The 14443-nt window shown below is 38.6% G+C and overlaps 1 protein-coding gene across 2 annotated transcripts in view; it reads right to left on the bottom strand.

Annotated features, from left to right (window-relative positions):
* Positions 1 to 254: 254 nt before the first annotated feature.
* Positions 255 to 14443, bottom strand: part of MCTP1 (multiple C2 and transmembrane domain containing 1) — a 216245-nt gene continuing 202056 nt past the window's right edge. For both annotated transcript variants that reach the window (XM_014268925.3, XM_014268926.3), the window contains 4 exons: positions 9548 to 9657; positions 6799 to 6908; positions 3306 to 3403; positions 255 to 2251 (listed from right to left, as the gene is read on the bottom strand). In XM_014268925.3, coding sequence (XP_014124400.1) covers positions 2180 to 2251; positions 3306 to 3403; positions 6799 to 6908; positions 9548 to 9657 — 390 coding nt within the window. In that variant the 3' untranslated portion in view covers positions 255 to 2179. The remainder of the gene's footprint in view (positions 2252 to 3305; positions 3404 to 6798; positions 6909 to 9547; positions 9658 to 14443) is intronic.

The raw sequence follows: 14443 nt of genomic DNA, 5'->3' as shown, positions 1-14443 counted from the left end.
TAAGCATTCTTAGCCTTGACTCTGTGTGTTATATTTTCATTGAGATCAATTTTGAGTGACTGAGGCATTTAAAAGGAGTTCACCATTTTTCAACAAACAGATGTTTGTTGTCTCCCTTCCCCCCGCCCCCATCCCTGCATGTTAGGGAACTTAAAATACTAAAATCCTGCCCAAGGAAATTCACTTGCCCATCACAGCACTCATGGAAAAACGACAACAGAGGATTTCAAAGACAGAGGCTTAAGAATATCTAATAGAGTGATGCTTAGAAGTGTGTTTAATTCTGGAAACATGCATAACCAGCTCAGATATTACCACCAAAGCAGACATTTGAAATTGTGTACAAAAAGAAAGACAACAAGAAATCACACGCAGGCTGGTGGGCAACGTTAAGAAGGTACAAGGCTTGCAGTGTATTAAAGAAATGTGCAAAACTGACAACAGGCAACAAACATTCACATCTTGTTGAGTCACAAATTTGTTTTTTTTAAAACAAAATAGGCTGACCAGTACCTTTGATTTCACCAATGCTATGTTGCTCGTCAGGTAGGATACAGCCAAAAGGTTACACAAGCTGCAAAGTTAAACTCTTTCAAAGTCATGATGTAACAAGAGCTTGTTTAAGTCCATGGCTTTCTACAGACCATTCATTTGATTGGCATTCTTTTAAATATACAAACAGAAGGATCAAAGTAACTGTCACATAAGAACTTGGCTATCATCTTATCTGCGAAACAAAGAAATCCAGGATGATCCTTCATAAGCAATGCAACTAACACATATTTCTTTGGACAAATACATATTCACATGTGCTTGCAAAGTATTTCTAAATAGACTTTTCAAAAAGTATTTTTAGAGTAGTGCAATATAACTTTATCTGCAATTGCAACCAGTGAGAGGTAATCCATAGAGGACCACAGCCCCCCTTGAGGATGCAGTCCTGTCATTCTCCCCTGGGCAAAAAATCCCCTTTAATGTCACTGGGAACTAATAATGAGGAGCTGTGCACAGGTAGTCCCTCAGGAATGAGTCTCTGCTCACAATGTGGGGGGCTGAGTGTGGAAGTCTGCATGCAGCTACCAGAATATATCCCCAAGTACTCGTTATGCAGTGGCCACTAAGACATTTGAAATGTAAATGTTTCTCATCTATGTTCCATGTAATTTACAAGATAATGCAGTTTCCATGCAGTAGGGAAAGATTGTATCAGAAGAACCGACATTATTAACTAAGGAAAAAACCCTGGTGTATCAGATTTACCATAACTTCATTTTTTTTCCTCTACACGGTATTTCACATTGGTAACAGGCAATGTTATACCATAAAGCATATTAATATGATCTTGTGATTTGAATGAAAAGCCTTTTCTGCAAGATATCCATATTAAAATAGTTATGTGCACAAAAACGTGTTCATAGCATGACACCCAAAGCAGTATGGAGTTAATTTTACCCATTAGAGCTAAGCTATGTAGTACAAATGAAGACTACTGGTACATGTAGAAAAATATGACAGGCAATCAGTTACAAACCTGGCAGTATTTTGAAACAGAGATTTTTAGGTCTTACAATGGAATGATAAAGACAGCAGGAACTGCTTTTGGGAGCTCCACAAAGAGATTTGCACTTGGTGTTTCTCACTGTCTTATAAGCAGCCCTACCACATAGAAAAATGTTGCACCAGAAGTTAACATCAGGGTCTGAAATTTAAAAAAATCTACTAAAACATAAGTGCAGTAGGCTCCACTACATTGCATTTCTCTTGCAATATATAAAACATAGAAAATTGTGATGATGACTAACTGGATAAAAATACGAAGGCTCACAAATAAAATATGAGAAATTTCTGAGTCAGATTTAGTGTTTTGTAGATTTAGTTAGCATGATTTGACTATCTCATGTATCTTTGACTACCAAGTAGCAATATATATTCTCCATTTTAGATTGACTCATTTAATGTGTTATATTATTTCTAACAAGGCTTTAAAATGACAAAAACCCTACTTGAAACAAATGTCTTTACAATGAGAAATCATTTTCCACCTTTTAATACTGTTACAAAATCTCCCCAGTAGATAAAAAGGCAAGATAAATAAAAATCTTAGAGAAAGTAAACGCTTCTTAGGCTTGCTCTTTTATCTTCCCCTGGCAGATCTGGTCTCCTCAACACATGAAGTTGGCTAGGCAAGATTGTTTTTCTTTCTCTTGCTTGGGCTGTGAGTAGGATCTTGTTTCAGTTCATGGTATTGCATCTGTTTAAACACAAAGTTCAGAAAGAAAGTTGTCAGGTGGCAAGGTGGCACTTGTTAGGAAAAAATAAAGATACCCTTTTTTTCTGTCAGGAGATAAAAGGTTAAAAAAAAGAAGATTTTCCCCTAAAAACAACACAGGATTTGCAGATGTGATTCACCAACACCAGAATGACAGATCTAGAATAAGAAGGAAAACCAACACTAGGAATATCCTACCAGGAAATAACACTGCATGCTGATGTAAACTTAGAAAAGACTAGGGCTTTTTGTTTTCTCCATGAGCTCTAGCAGACAATAAACATTAACATCTTGACCATATTGGATACCATTCTTCATAATGTTTCTTAAAAGCTTGGCTATTTCTAAATGCCTACCACAGAGGGTATCAGATACAGAGAGAGTGTTTGCACCTGTATCTCCTACCTAATACCAGCTCTGAACTGAAACTAGAAATATGGGAAGTCTATAATCTTTGTGACACTGGATGTGATTTATGTGCTTGATGCTATCTTAAATCTTGCATGCTCTCAGGGGATTGTGTACTGCATCATAAAAGCTTGTAACTCACAACCAGCTTTTTTTGGTTTTTTTTTTTTGAAAGGAATTTATGAGCCCAGTGGAACTGTAGTCACAGCAAAAGCTTTTACCCGTTGGAAGGCCAAAGTGTTCTCAGAGTGCTGAGCAATGCTGTCTGTCTGCCTCTTCCATTATTTGACCTTCCTGTTCCTTCTCTGCCTTCTGAGAGCTACAGCTGCAGTGTTACCTATACAGTGCCTTATCCCAATCAGATTCACATCACGCTGGATGCTGCTTAACACAAGTTCTAGATACCATCTCACAAATACTTGTCCTTCTACTGATTTTTTCCAAGGATCCTAAGAGGCACAACCAATGCTGGAACTTTTTTCTCACTGGATAAAGATCTAGCAGCCTCCTTCTGGTTAATGGACTGTCCTCAGCTTGAGTTTGCAGTTTCTTTCTGCCAAAAAATATAATAGTAAATCAAAATAACTGCTTTAAAAATGATAAAATAAAGTAAAATAATTATACACACCACTTGCACATCAGAAGGGACTCTGGACAGAAAGTCAAGTAGTTCGTTGTTATCAATTGCATATGGATTTCGAATCTTCTTTGTAAATTTATTGATGCCTGCAAAAGTGAAAGTTCAAATGTTACTATCATAAGATATATGACATCAAAAGATACATACTTTTGTCAAAGTTTTAAAATAGATTTTAGGATTCATTCTGAATCCTGACAGTAGCACCGAATGAATGTATGAATTGTAAACTTGGGCTCCAAAGGTTGGGCTCTGCTTCTGTGGTTCCCTGTTTCAAAATGCGAAAGTTCTAGGGACATTTTCAAATTCCTTCAATATATTTTTTTGGAAAGTCACAGAAACTGTAATTATTATGAGGAAGTTGGGAAAAGCAGAGGCATAAAAAGTACTTAATTTCTGAAGCAGAGAGGATGAGCAGAATTGGAGGACACAAGATTCATATAAGATTCAGAATACTCAAAGAAAGTATTTTTCATGCTAAGGACAATGAAACATATGGGAAGCATGAAGTCTGCATCATATGAAAGCTTTAGAGGAGTTTGCACAAACCTCTGTGTGAGAATGACAGATAGAGACAAGCTGATGGCAGTGCAGAGGAGAGAGGATATGTCTCCTTTAGACATCATGGTCTTATAATGCCTATTGAGAATTAGTATTCAGAAGCACCAAGAAAAATCATCCTCAAAATAATCAGGAAGCAGGCTTTTAAATTAGATATGTTTTCTTAATTACATACCGAGTCAGATTCATAGACTTTGAGAACCTGGTCTGTGGGCTCTGGGAACACATGTCTAAAACATGGACAGGAACAGTGCAAAGTGCATTGACTCTCATGTGAGCCGGAGAAAGCCAGGACATTATTAAAAATATGCCTTTCTATGTAATTTATCCAGGCTCTATCAGATATAAGATTACATAGTTTATGTTCCACAAAGTCTTTGGTGCCCAGACTTTTCAGAAAGCTTTAGCAAGGACATAAAGCCTTTGGATAGGGCATGCAAGATTCAGTGTTGACAACACCCACAGCATCCCACTGCTAGAATCCTCAGTTCTGCAGTGCAGATAGGAGATGCTGCCCTCCCTTTATATGGTGTTTGATAGTGAGTGTTCAGAAGGAACATCTGACCTTCAGACACCTTTGTTTAAGAAGAGGTTTTGCATCAGGAAGTGACTGCAAATTTAAGGTTGAACACCACTGTTCATTGCACATGGCCACTGGACCACTCATGGGTGAGTTCTGGTGGTTTGATCCCACTTTATCACACCTGATGAAAAAAAATACCAGTCAACATGTGAAACCTCAAGAAAGGAAAAGCGCTGCACAGATGAGAGGAGACACTACAGGAGAAGCAGAATAGAACAAGGAGACTGGTCTTTTCCAACAGTTTGAAAATTTTCAGATTAAAATAATTACAGTTTTTTCCACATTAACAGCTGTAGCTGTTACCAGGACTCAGCACTTCATCAAATGGGATTAGGATGGAGAGGTGGTTTCTGCTCCACCCCACCTAACACACCACATCTTCAAGGACCGGTAGTCTCCACTGGGAGAGACACCGGTCTCTCACAGCCAGGAAAGGATGGAGAATTTCTTGCTAGGGCAGGCTGAAAGGAGCAGACACTATGGATGCACAGAAGACAGACAGCTATACAAAAGATGACATGTAATATGAAGAAATTTTAATTTAAAAACTCTGCCTTCCAAAGAACAAAATGGACAGATGCTGCTACAGACCAGCTCAAACATTCCTATGGAAGTAAGTCAGAAAAGAGAAATCAAATGGCTTCCCACAGGCAGGATGGATGAATACGTTGCAGAAATATACACAGGAGAGGCTAGAAACATGCAGTGATGGAGAAAACAGGTAGGTGTTTGGAATACTGCAATTTCTGAAGGAACAGATGCTCAAAGGTGTTCTCAGCATAACAGGGCTCTGTGAGAATTCATTTCACCCTGAGGAGGTCTGGATTGTGGGACCTGCACTGTGCAGTACCTGTCTGGTCTCCTGCCATGATGCAAGAGAAAAAGATTCCTAAAGAAGGGATCAACATACACTTTCTGAGTAAGAAGTCACCTGAACTGAAATGCAGGAGAAAAATGTGGAGTCAAAACCTCTAGTGAACCAAGGGGCTTGAAGATATATATCTGTAGCCTATGTAACTTGAAGGCAGGGAGAGAAGAGATGCAGAGAGTGCCAGGTGCATTTATAATAATTTGTGCTTTCACTATTCATCCATGGTTTGGGAGGCTTGGGAGTTGAGATTCTGCCTTATCTGAAACAGAGATATTTCTGTGGGAGTGTGACACTTCCAGGGGCATGAGTCATGAGCTTTTCAAAGAACAGTTCTGGCTCTACAGTTATGTGGATCTTGGAGGGGTATTATAATCTCAGATTATTGTACCAAACCTGATGTAAAAAAGCAAGACGTCAGACCTGTCTGAAAAATGACAGCCAAATACTTTGAACTTCCTGTGTGCATGCTAGAAGAAATGAAATTTTGGGAACAAACTAAGAGTCTGGGTTACACTTAAGTGATGCATGGTATGGGGGAAGAAGTAAAAGTCAAAGAAGGAAAAGAAAGGAAGCCCATATGCTTGCTTTTGTTCATTCTGTAGAAATACTTTTGTTCATATCTTCTTTATTGTTTCAGCTATGATAATCTGGGAAAACATTCTAAGAAAATTACTAATACTGACTGATAAACAAAAAAATATTCTTTGGAGTCAGTTCAATGATTTTATGCTGTCTCCTGAATTCCAAACTTTTTCACAAAAGAGTGACTGGTATTCTTCAGAAAGAAAATCTGGCCACTGTGCTCTTCATTAGTCTGTGTTACTGGCTACAGCAGCGGGTGGTGTAAGAAGTATGAAAAGATATACAAATGAAAACCTGGAGCATTATTTACAACAGATGTGGTAACAGTAGCTTTTTAAAATCAGTATAAAGAATAGATATAAGCACAACTAGTGAAAGCTTGGATCAATCATAATTCTATCCCCCTACATGCCCAGAGTTTCTGTTCATTATCAACCAGCCAAATACCATGTATTCCTTTCTGTCTAACTAAAGGTGACCCCTTAAACAGGTTTCTTGCTGCTATGTTTGCATACACTTACACAAGATAAAGCACTGCAGTAAAAAAGGCGTATTGTCCTAAAGCACGATATAGATTGAAATGCCTCTGATTGTGTGTAAGTGGTGAAAATAAATCAGAGTAATATCTAGACAAAGCTACACTTTGATATATGAAGAATCCTCATGGCTAAATGTTTATAGTATGATTAAGTCTAAAATGTCAGCCAAGAAAAATGCATTTTGCAGGTGGGCCTAAATATTTACATCGTTGCTGCTAACTAACATGCCTAATTCCATTATAGGGTAGCTTCATGACCATAAATACTGAAAAGTAGTGTCAGTATAAGTCATCCATTAAAAACCAGGTTTTTAAAGCAATACAGACAATTTAAAAGGGCTTTACTTACCCCAGACAAGGACAATGTATCTCAGTGGAATGAAATACAGGATGATGGTGAACACAGAGAGGGCAACAATTGCCAGCCAGCTCAGGAATGGGACAGTCCAGTTGAATGTACTAAAGAAAAATTAACAAAAGTCAGAACTGAGGTAGGCCAACAGAGCCAATAAAAGAGGAAAGGACAGTGGGAGAAGTGTCAGTTTCCATCAGGAAGAACAAACTGAGTCTACTAATGAAAGCATGGATGCATTTGCCATTCATCAGGGAAAGCCTGGGCTTGGATCCAGTGTCAGCAGAAATGAAAGGAGGTCTTAGCTTTGCCCACTTGCCTGCTGAGTTTCACCTCTCCCGGCCCAGCAGTGCATATCTGCCAGGGGAATCACTGCTCTGCTTTTTGGAAATCTCAGTGCCTAACCCCAGTTTCAGCCCCAGGAAAAACCCACAGAGCTCCTTACTCTCCAAATGCACTCGCACAGGCAATCTCCATTCCCTTCTCAACACCAAGGCAGAGTAGGACACAATAGTTGTAAGAACAACTGCTAAGGCTTTCTTGTTTTATCTGCTCCCTCTTCCACTTTAAGGATAGCACAAGGAGTAAAGGCTGAACAGGGACATTCCCCTCTGTCTGAGGTACAGGGGCACTCCTCAGCCAGGTGCCTTCCAGCTCTGGGGGAAAAAGAAAAGGCAAGTGCATGGCTATGCAAAGGTGGAGACTCATCCCTGTGCATAAGGAGAGGGCAAGGGGGGAAAAAGAGGGGGTAGAAAAGTTAGCCATGAAGACAGGGATAATGCAACAGCAGTGGCTGAGGGAAGAAAAAAACCCCTGGATGTCAAAAGAAAAAAAAAATATTCAAACAACCTTGAAATAAGTAAAGGTTATTTTTCTATGAATAAAGAAAGAGAATTTCTGGGATCCCATCAGAGTTCCAGGATATTACCTTTCCAAAAAAAGTCACAGATAAAAATATCCTCACTAAGGGTCCCAGACTCTATTCTGATAAAACTCTGCCACAGTTTGCAAAATTGAGGTGTGAGGGTGAGTTAATGGATATTGGAGAGGGTGCTGTGGGTCTCCAACTCCTGTGTTCACTGAAGAGAGAAAGACCAGATGATAATTTTATACATACATCCCATGGGAACGTTGGTTAAGGGGAGCCTGGCTTGGCGTATTTGTTTTGTGAAGGCACTGCCATCTCAAAAGTGTTGCATGACATATATCCAGAAGGATAATGTGGCTTTAAATCTAAATAGTTTAATGATACACTTTAAAGTATTGCTACAGCTATATTCTCAATCAACGTGATTACATAATTTTGGCTTCTCTAGATGAATAATTGCAATTACCTGAATTGCAAGCCATATTTTTCATTATGAGCTCTGACTTCCTGTGTTTATTTGTCTTCTTATTTCCTTGGCAATTTTGACATGTCTCCATTAGCATTATGTTAGTGTCACTTAGTGTAGGATGCCTCTCTTTATCCTCGGGGGACACCTGCTCTTTTCCCCTTTTCTGTAGGCATTTGGGATGAACAGAAGGTTGAGGGTCTGCTCGTGTTCCTGTGACTCGGCTTTGTGCAATGATCACAGACACACCATGATGTGTGGGAGCACTGGCTCCTCACTTAGCAAAGCTCCTTATGGGCTGTGTTAACACAGCATTCAGTACAGGTTTCCCATTATAGTTTTAGGAACAAATTACAAAGATTTATAGTCTCACTCAGTTTACAAAATTCTGTAGCTCTCATCTGGTATATAACAGAACAAACCCTACCTCCAAAATGCACAATTAGAACTACTTAATCATCAAGACAACTTCCACGAATAGCCTCTTGATTAAGGACATTTTTCAGAGACTGGTTCATTTTTCTAACTGGAGAACCTGTGTGATACAATATGCTTGCATCTGCCTCTCCTGCTGTGAATACAGCCTGCCTGGAATTGTCCCTATGGGAACACTTTCCCAGGCTTTCCTAATAGGAACTTTGTTCTTAAACAAATCAATGGCAATGTCCATTTCATTGAAACTGAACGGGACAGCCTTAGAGATGATCCTCAGGGTTCCTGCAGACTGACCTCCACCCAAGGCATAGGTTTCCTAAAATTAACTTCCAAAAGTAAATTGGGTAGTGATGAGATGCTCTTGGCTTTTGAGATGCAGAACACCAAGTCAATCCTCTCCATTTTTTGCAGCTGACACCTGGAAGGTGTCTCTCAAATAATAAACCTTGTGCTGCTGTCCATTGATCATGCCAGAAATACACCAATACATTTCCTGTAGTACTCTCAGAACCTCTCTTTTTAATGTCCAGATTTGTTGGCAATTTTTATATATTATGTATTAGGTGTTACAAATACTCTAAAGGAAAGGTTTTTCTGACCAATAAATAAAACTTCTAGCAAGGGAACATATTTACACCCTTAAAATATGAAACTCCTATTCAGTTCTGCTTATTTCCTTTATCAAAATTGCATTTTTTATTATTGCTTTTAAATAACAACCTCATAACAACATGCTCTTTCTCTTTTACTTAAAACCCTTACTTTTTATTTTTGACCCTATTAATATAGTTCTAAACTCCAGAATTAATGTAGGAGAATTTCCACTGAGTGAGGGGCCTCCACAGAGCAAAGTAAATATAGGTGAGTTTGAACGATGGACTCCCGTGGAATAAGTAAGTAAAAATCTAACATATCTCAGCATGAAAAAGATGTTAAAGAGTATTGGAGAGCAAACCAACACCTGTGTCAGCACTTACTTTTTGATCCTCTCACCAAAGGAAGCAATTTCATCTAGGATATTCTGGACAGTGACACACACCTCCTGGATGGCATAAAGTCTATTCATAAATCCTTTCTTTTCACTGTCCTAAATAAAATAATAGGAGTAGTTGAGTAAAAGAATTTCTGACTGTAGGAAAAGGATTTTGTAGCTATCAGTTGATTTTCAAAAGGTCCTGTGTTACAGATTCATGTAAAAGAATTGGTAAAACCTGGCAATAAGAAAAGCATTTCTTGTCCTGTAAACAGTGCTTATTGCAACACAAATGCTTTAGTATATATGCTGAGCTCCACACAATTTTGTCTGTCACTGCATTAGTTTCTAAACACATATTTGAATAAGCCAAGTCTCAAGGTTTTAAACATGCTGAGGGTGCCAACCTTGTACGTTGTGTGCTCTTTCAAGTGACAAGAGTCATAAGGTGGAGTAAAGGCAGTTTTATTGAAATGCTGGTTCTTGAGCTGATGTAAGCAGAGGAAAATAAACATTTCTGGTGGAAGGCATTGAGCAAGAAACCAGAAAAACTCACCTCCTATAGAGAGCTGTTCTTTTTCCCCCAAATATCTATCTCTAAATCTAAACATGTTTGCAGCATCAAATCCACTAACAATACTGTGTTAAATGGGATTAAAATGAAGTATCACCATGGAAAAAAAATAATTTCTCTTCATTTTTTTCCAGACCACAGATAAGACAAAAGGTTTTGTTCAACATTTCCAATGGGTTGCTGCAGTATTACCCTAGCAAGTGTGAACATGATTATTGTTTTCTGAAAATAAGAAATGGAAAGAAAATTTTGTACTCTGAGAACAATATTTCATTAATAAAGTTCAACTTTTTGTAATCACAAACCACATCATACAACAGTCTCTGTCATTGACTCCAAAGTTCAACATCTAAGAAATATATGTTGCATTTAATTTTTCTTTTCCTCCCTGATGCTGTAACTATCAGACAGAATATCTGTTCACTCATTTTGCTGACATTTTTGCTATCTTAATAAATTAGATTATCATTTAATTGTTTCAACATCACTGGTTCACTGAAAATGGTGCTGTCGAGATTACCTGTGAAGATGTTTGAAAGTATTTAGTTAGAGAATACAGATTTTCTAAAAAACAACCACAAGAGAAACAGACAGAGATGAGAAAACTACTTTCAGTCATTCAGTGTAATTTATAAACCAAGCACTTCAGACAGAGCAAAACCACCAGTTCCTTAGGAAAAGTGAAAGACCTTATATTTCACATAAGATTAATAATTATTATATCACAAAGAATTATTTTTGTTTTCTGAAAATGACCATAACGGATCAGAACCAGTGATATCAACTAGATCCAGTGCTGCACAGCAACACAGAGCCATTTATGTAAGTTATTTCCTTAATCTTTACTGCATTCTTGAAGCCTTTGCAATGACGCCATTATTCTCCTCAGGTATACAGCTTCTGAAGATGTGCATCATATATCAGCGTGCTTCATTTGTCATCAGGAAATAGGCATCTGCTCTATTCCCTCATGTAAAACACATACTTACAAGTATAACGCTCCCTTGCACAGCAGAAATGAACAATAATCCATACAGGTATTTTTCTGCTTTCTAAATATGAAAATTGCCTCTTGTCTCTTCAGTTTTAAGAGATTCTGCCCTCCATGTAAATTCATTTTGGTTTATAATTAACTTGTGTGAAAAAAGAACTATGTCACTCTAACAAAACCTGTGTCATATCCAGAACTCAAGTGGTATTACATTCAAAGGTCATGAGGCTGTTTTAATTTATAAGTGTCTTACACAATAAAATTGTACCTTTATTCACGTCATGATTTAGGAATGGCACTCTCCAATTTAGTGCTCCCACTGAGACTTTCCAAATCCTGCTGGTGCATGCTCACTCCCTCTCCCTCCCCACCCAGTACTGGAGGCACAAAAGATCGTGGGTGGAGATAAAAACAATTTACTGGGAACAGCAATGAGATAAGGAAATGAACAAAAGTGACAATATCAAAAACAAAAGTGTACAGAAGAGACAGTGTGATTTACATGTGAAATGCTCACCATAGAGCCTGACCCACCCACAGCCAGGCTCGAAGCCAGTGCCACACTTAGTCAACCTAAAGGAATGCCTCTTCCTGCAAGAGAATCCCTTTCTCCTGCCCCTAACAATGATCAGAGATGGTAGAAAATAACCTCTAGGTTCTAGCCATTCCCCCTCCTGGCTACTGCAAAAATTCATCCAGTCCTAGCCAGAACCAGACAATCAAAAATATATCAGTTTTAAATCACTTCCACAAATACCGTGAAGACAGAATGAGAGAGAGAAAGGATTACTATTTCCAACCTACTGCACCTTCTGAGCTTAAAGGAAATTTGTTGACATTCTCTGAGGTATGATTAGACAAAACAGCACAGGAAAGAGGAGGCAGTCAGAAAAATCATGGTTCCTCTTTGCTTAAACTATTCCAACTATTCCCACACGTCCCACAACTATTAACTGTTTTTTATTTCCTGCTCCAAATATTTGTGCAAAAAATAAGCTGGACTATGGAAAAACTGCACTTATTTTCTTCCAGCAAGATGCCATGTTATCAAATACAATACATGAGCTACCTAGAGTAAACAAAGGTTCTTAATAATTAATTTTTCAAACACTGCTGGCATTTCCTTTCCAGAGAAAGATGGTGTGAGAGACAGGAGGAGACTGGTGGCTTGAAACATTTCAGTTGCATGAATGGGATAAGGGGTAAGACAAGCCTTGCCCTGGCGAGGTGGTGCCATCCACCCCAGCGCCCAGAGCCTGTACTCTGCAGGGGCCACAGTGGATGAAATGTTCCCAACCTGCCCCTGGAGCCCCTAACCCGGCCCCAGAGTGGATACCAATGTCCCACCTGGGGGAAGGGCCCAGGAAAGCCTAAGCTTACTCACGCTAGAGCACGAGGCAAGCACTTGACCACTGGAACCAGTGGTAGTAATTTTTGCTCTTTTCTATATCTCTTCTTTCTCTTTGTTCTTTTTCATCCAATTACTTCTTCATGAAATCTAAGTAACTTAAAATCAAATGGGTTGGAGTTTGTCAAGTTGGATGGACTTGGAGCGTGCTAAATTAATGCTTTGTGAAATGCTTTGTGTTGATTCAACGTTGCTTTAAACTTTTAACAAAGTTCCCTGACTTTCTGAAGTTGTCAGTAAAGTTTTTGTTGTTTTGACTCTTGAGAAATATTTTGTTGGTATTTCTCTTTTCTCATCTAACTCTGGGTAAAAGAAAAAAACAACCCATAAGCCTCTTTAAGGGACTCAGCAAGAGAGGTCTGGGGCCTTGAATATGGGCTGTGACTGGAATTGACTGGAATCAATTTCATCATTTGCATGACTACAACTGCCAATTTTCTGGACATAATTGACATTTAAATAGTAGATGAAATGTATAATACAAAGCTAACAAAGCTTAATACAAAGCTTTATTACTACTTCATTTGTGTGTTTTATTTGTTTGCAGTAGGCTTAAGGTATCTGAAAAGCAAGAGATTTGCTAGGGCATGGTTGTGAGCCATGTGAGCTTTTCACAAACTGTGAAAGCAGAGTCAAATTGATACTGATAGTATGACCTGAATTGTAAAAAGGGTATGAACCCAAAGTAAAGTCTGAGAAGATGTCCTACTTCTCTTTCACAGGAAATTGGAAATTAAAGATTGATATGCTGTTTGCTGAATAGTAGTACTTAACATTTACATACTGATTTTCAGCCAGAACTGTATCTTCCTTTTGGTGAAACCAAAGCAAAACAAAGTAAATTACTAGCTCTAAACTATGTCAAGCTAATTTACACAAATCCCTAAATAAAATCTATGTTATGTGAGTCTTTTTATTCAACACACTGTTCTTCCAACCCCATGACAAAATAGGTTGATTTAGGAAAGGATTATACCTGTAATCCTAAACCTCTCTCCTCTCCAAGTGAAAGTGCATTTGAAAACCAAACATTTCAAATGACTGGCAAAGTGAGAGAAATAAATAAGCCTGACTCAAAATTATACTCTGGTAAAGGTAATGGGTTTAAGCCAGAAACAAGGGAAAAAACAAAGAAAAAAAAAGTTTTAAATACGGAGAATAAAACTCTGAACATTTTATGGTGGATAACTGTCCTACTACTAACTTCTAATTTGGAGAGAAAGACACAGATCATAAGAAGAGAGTTTTGAGAAAAAAAGGAAATGCTGAAGGGCAGGATACTGTCTCTTAAGAGTGGGGAGTGTGGGGCAGTTCACTGCCCCACCAGGCAAGGCCTGACCCCTTCCCCTACACATGGGCATCCAAAAACACCTTGAACATCAACCTTTCTAGGCTCTGAAAACCTGTGGCTGCAAAGGCAAAAGTATAGCCCTTCTGCTATGAGTGAAGAACCCCTCTAATCATCTTTGACTTGTAGTAACAAGCCAAAAAATCTCTATTGCTTAAACAGAAGCTTCTGTGAGAAAACTCTTCAGATTATTTCAACTAATAATCGGTGTCCAAAGTAAAGTCCATAAATAGGCACCGACATCACCCCTCAGCAGGAGACTCTGGGCTCTAACACTGTGGCAGACTTCCTTTGTGGACTGATGAAATAGACCCAGAAGTAGCTGGTAGTTAATGCATTAGTCCTGCGCTGGCAGGAGTCATTAGTACTGCTCAGAAAAACTTACAGATACAGACCAGCAGGTTTTTGTGTGGCCACTGCTCAAAACCCCACCTCAGTAATTACCTTCCAAAACCTAACCACTGCTGTCTGTGAAGCCCACAAAGAAGAAGACAGTAAGCCAATACTGTTTCAGCTCTGGAGGCCTTTGATCTCCCTAAAGTCCTCTGAATCTCTATCAAAAGGCCACAGATCTGGTGA

The sequence above is a fragment of the Zonotrichia albicollis genome, chromosome Z (assembly GCF_047830755.1).
Source record: "Zonotrichia albicollis isolate bZonAlb1 chromosome Z, bZonAlb1.hap1, whole genome shotgun sequence".
Lineage (NCBI taxonomy): Eukaryota > Metazoa > Chordata > Aves > Passeriformes > Passerellidae > Zonotrichia > Zonotrichia albicollis.
Note: the sequence above shows the minus strand (reverse complement) of the source record. Positions and strands in the feature narration are given on the sequence as shown.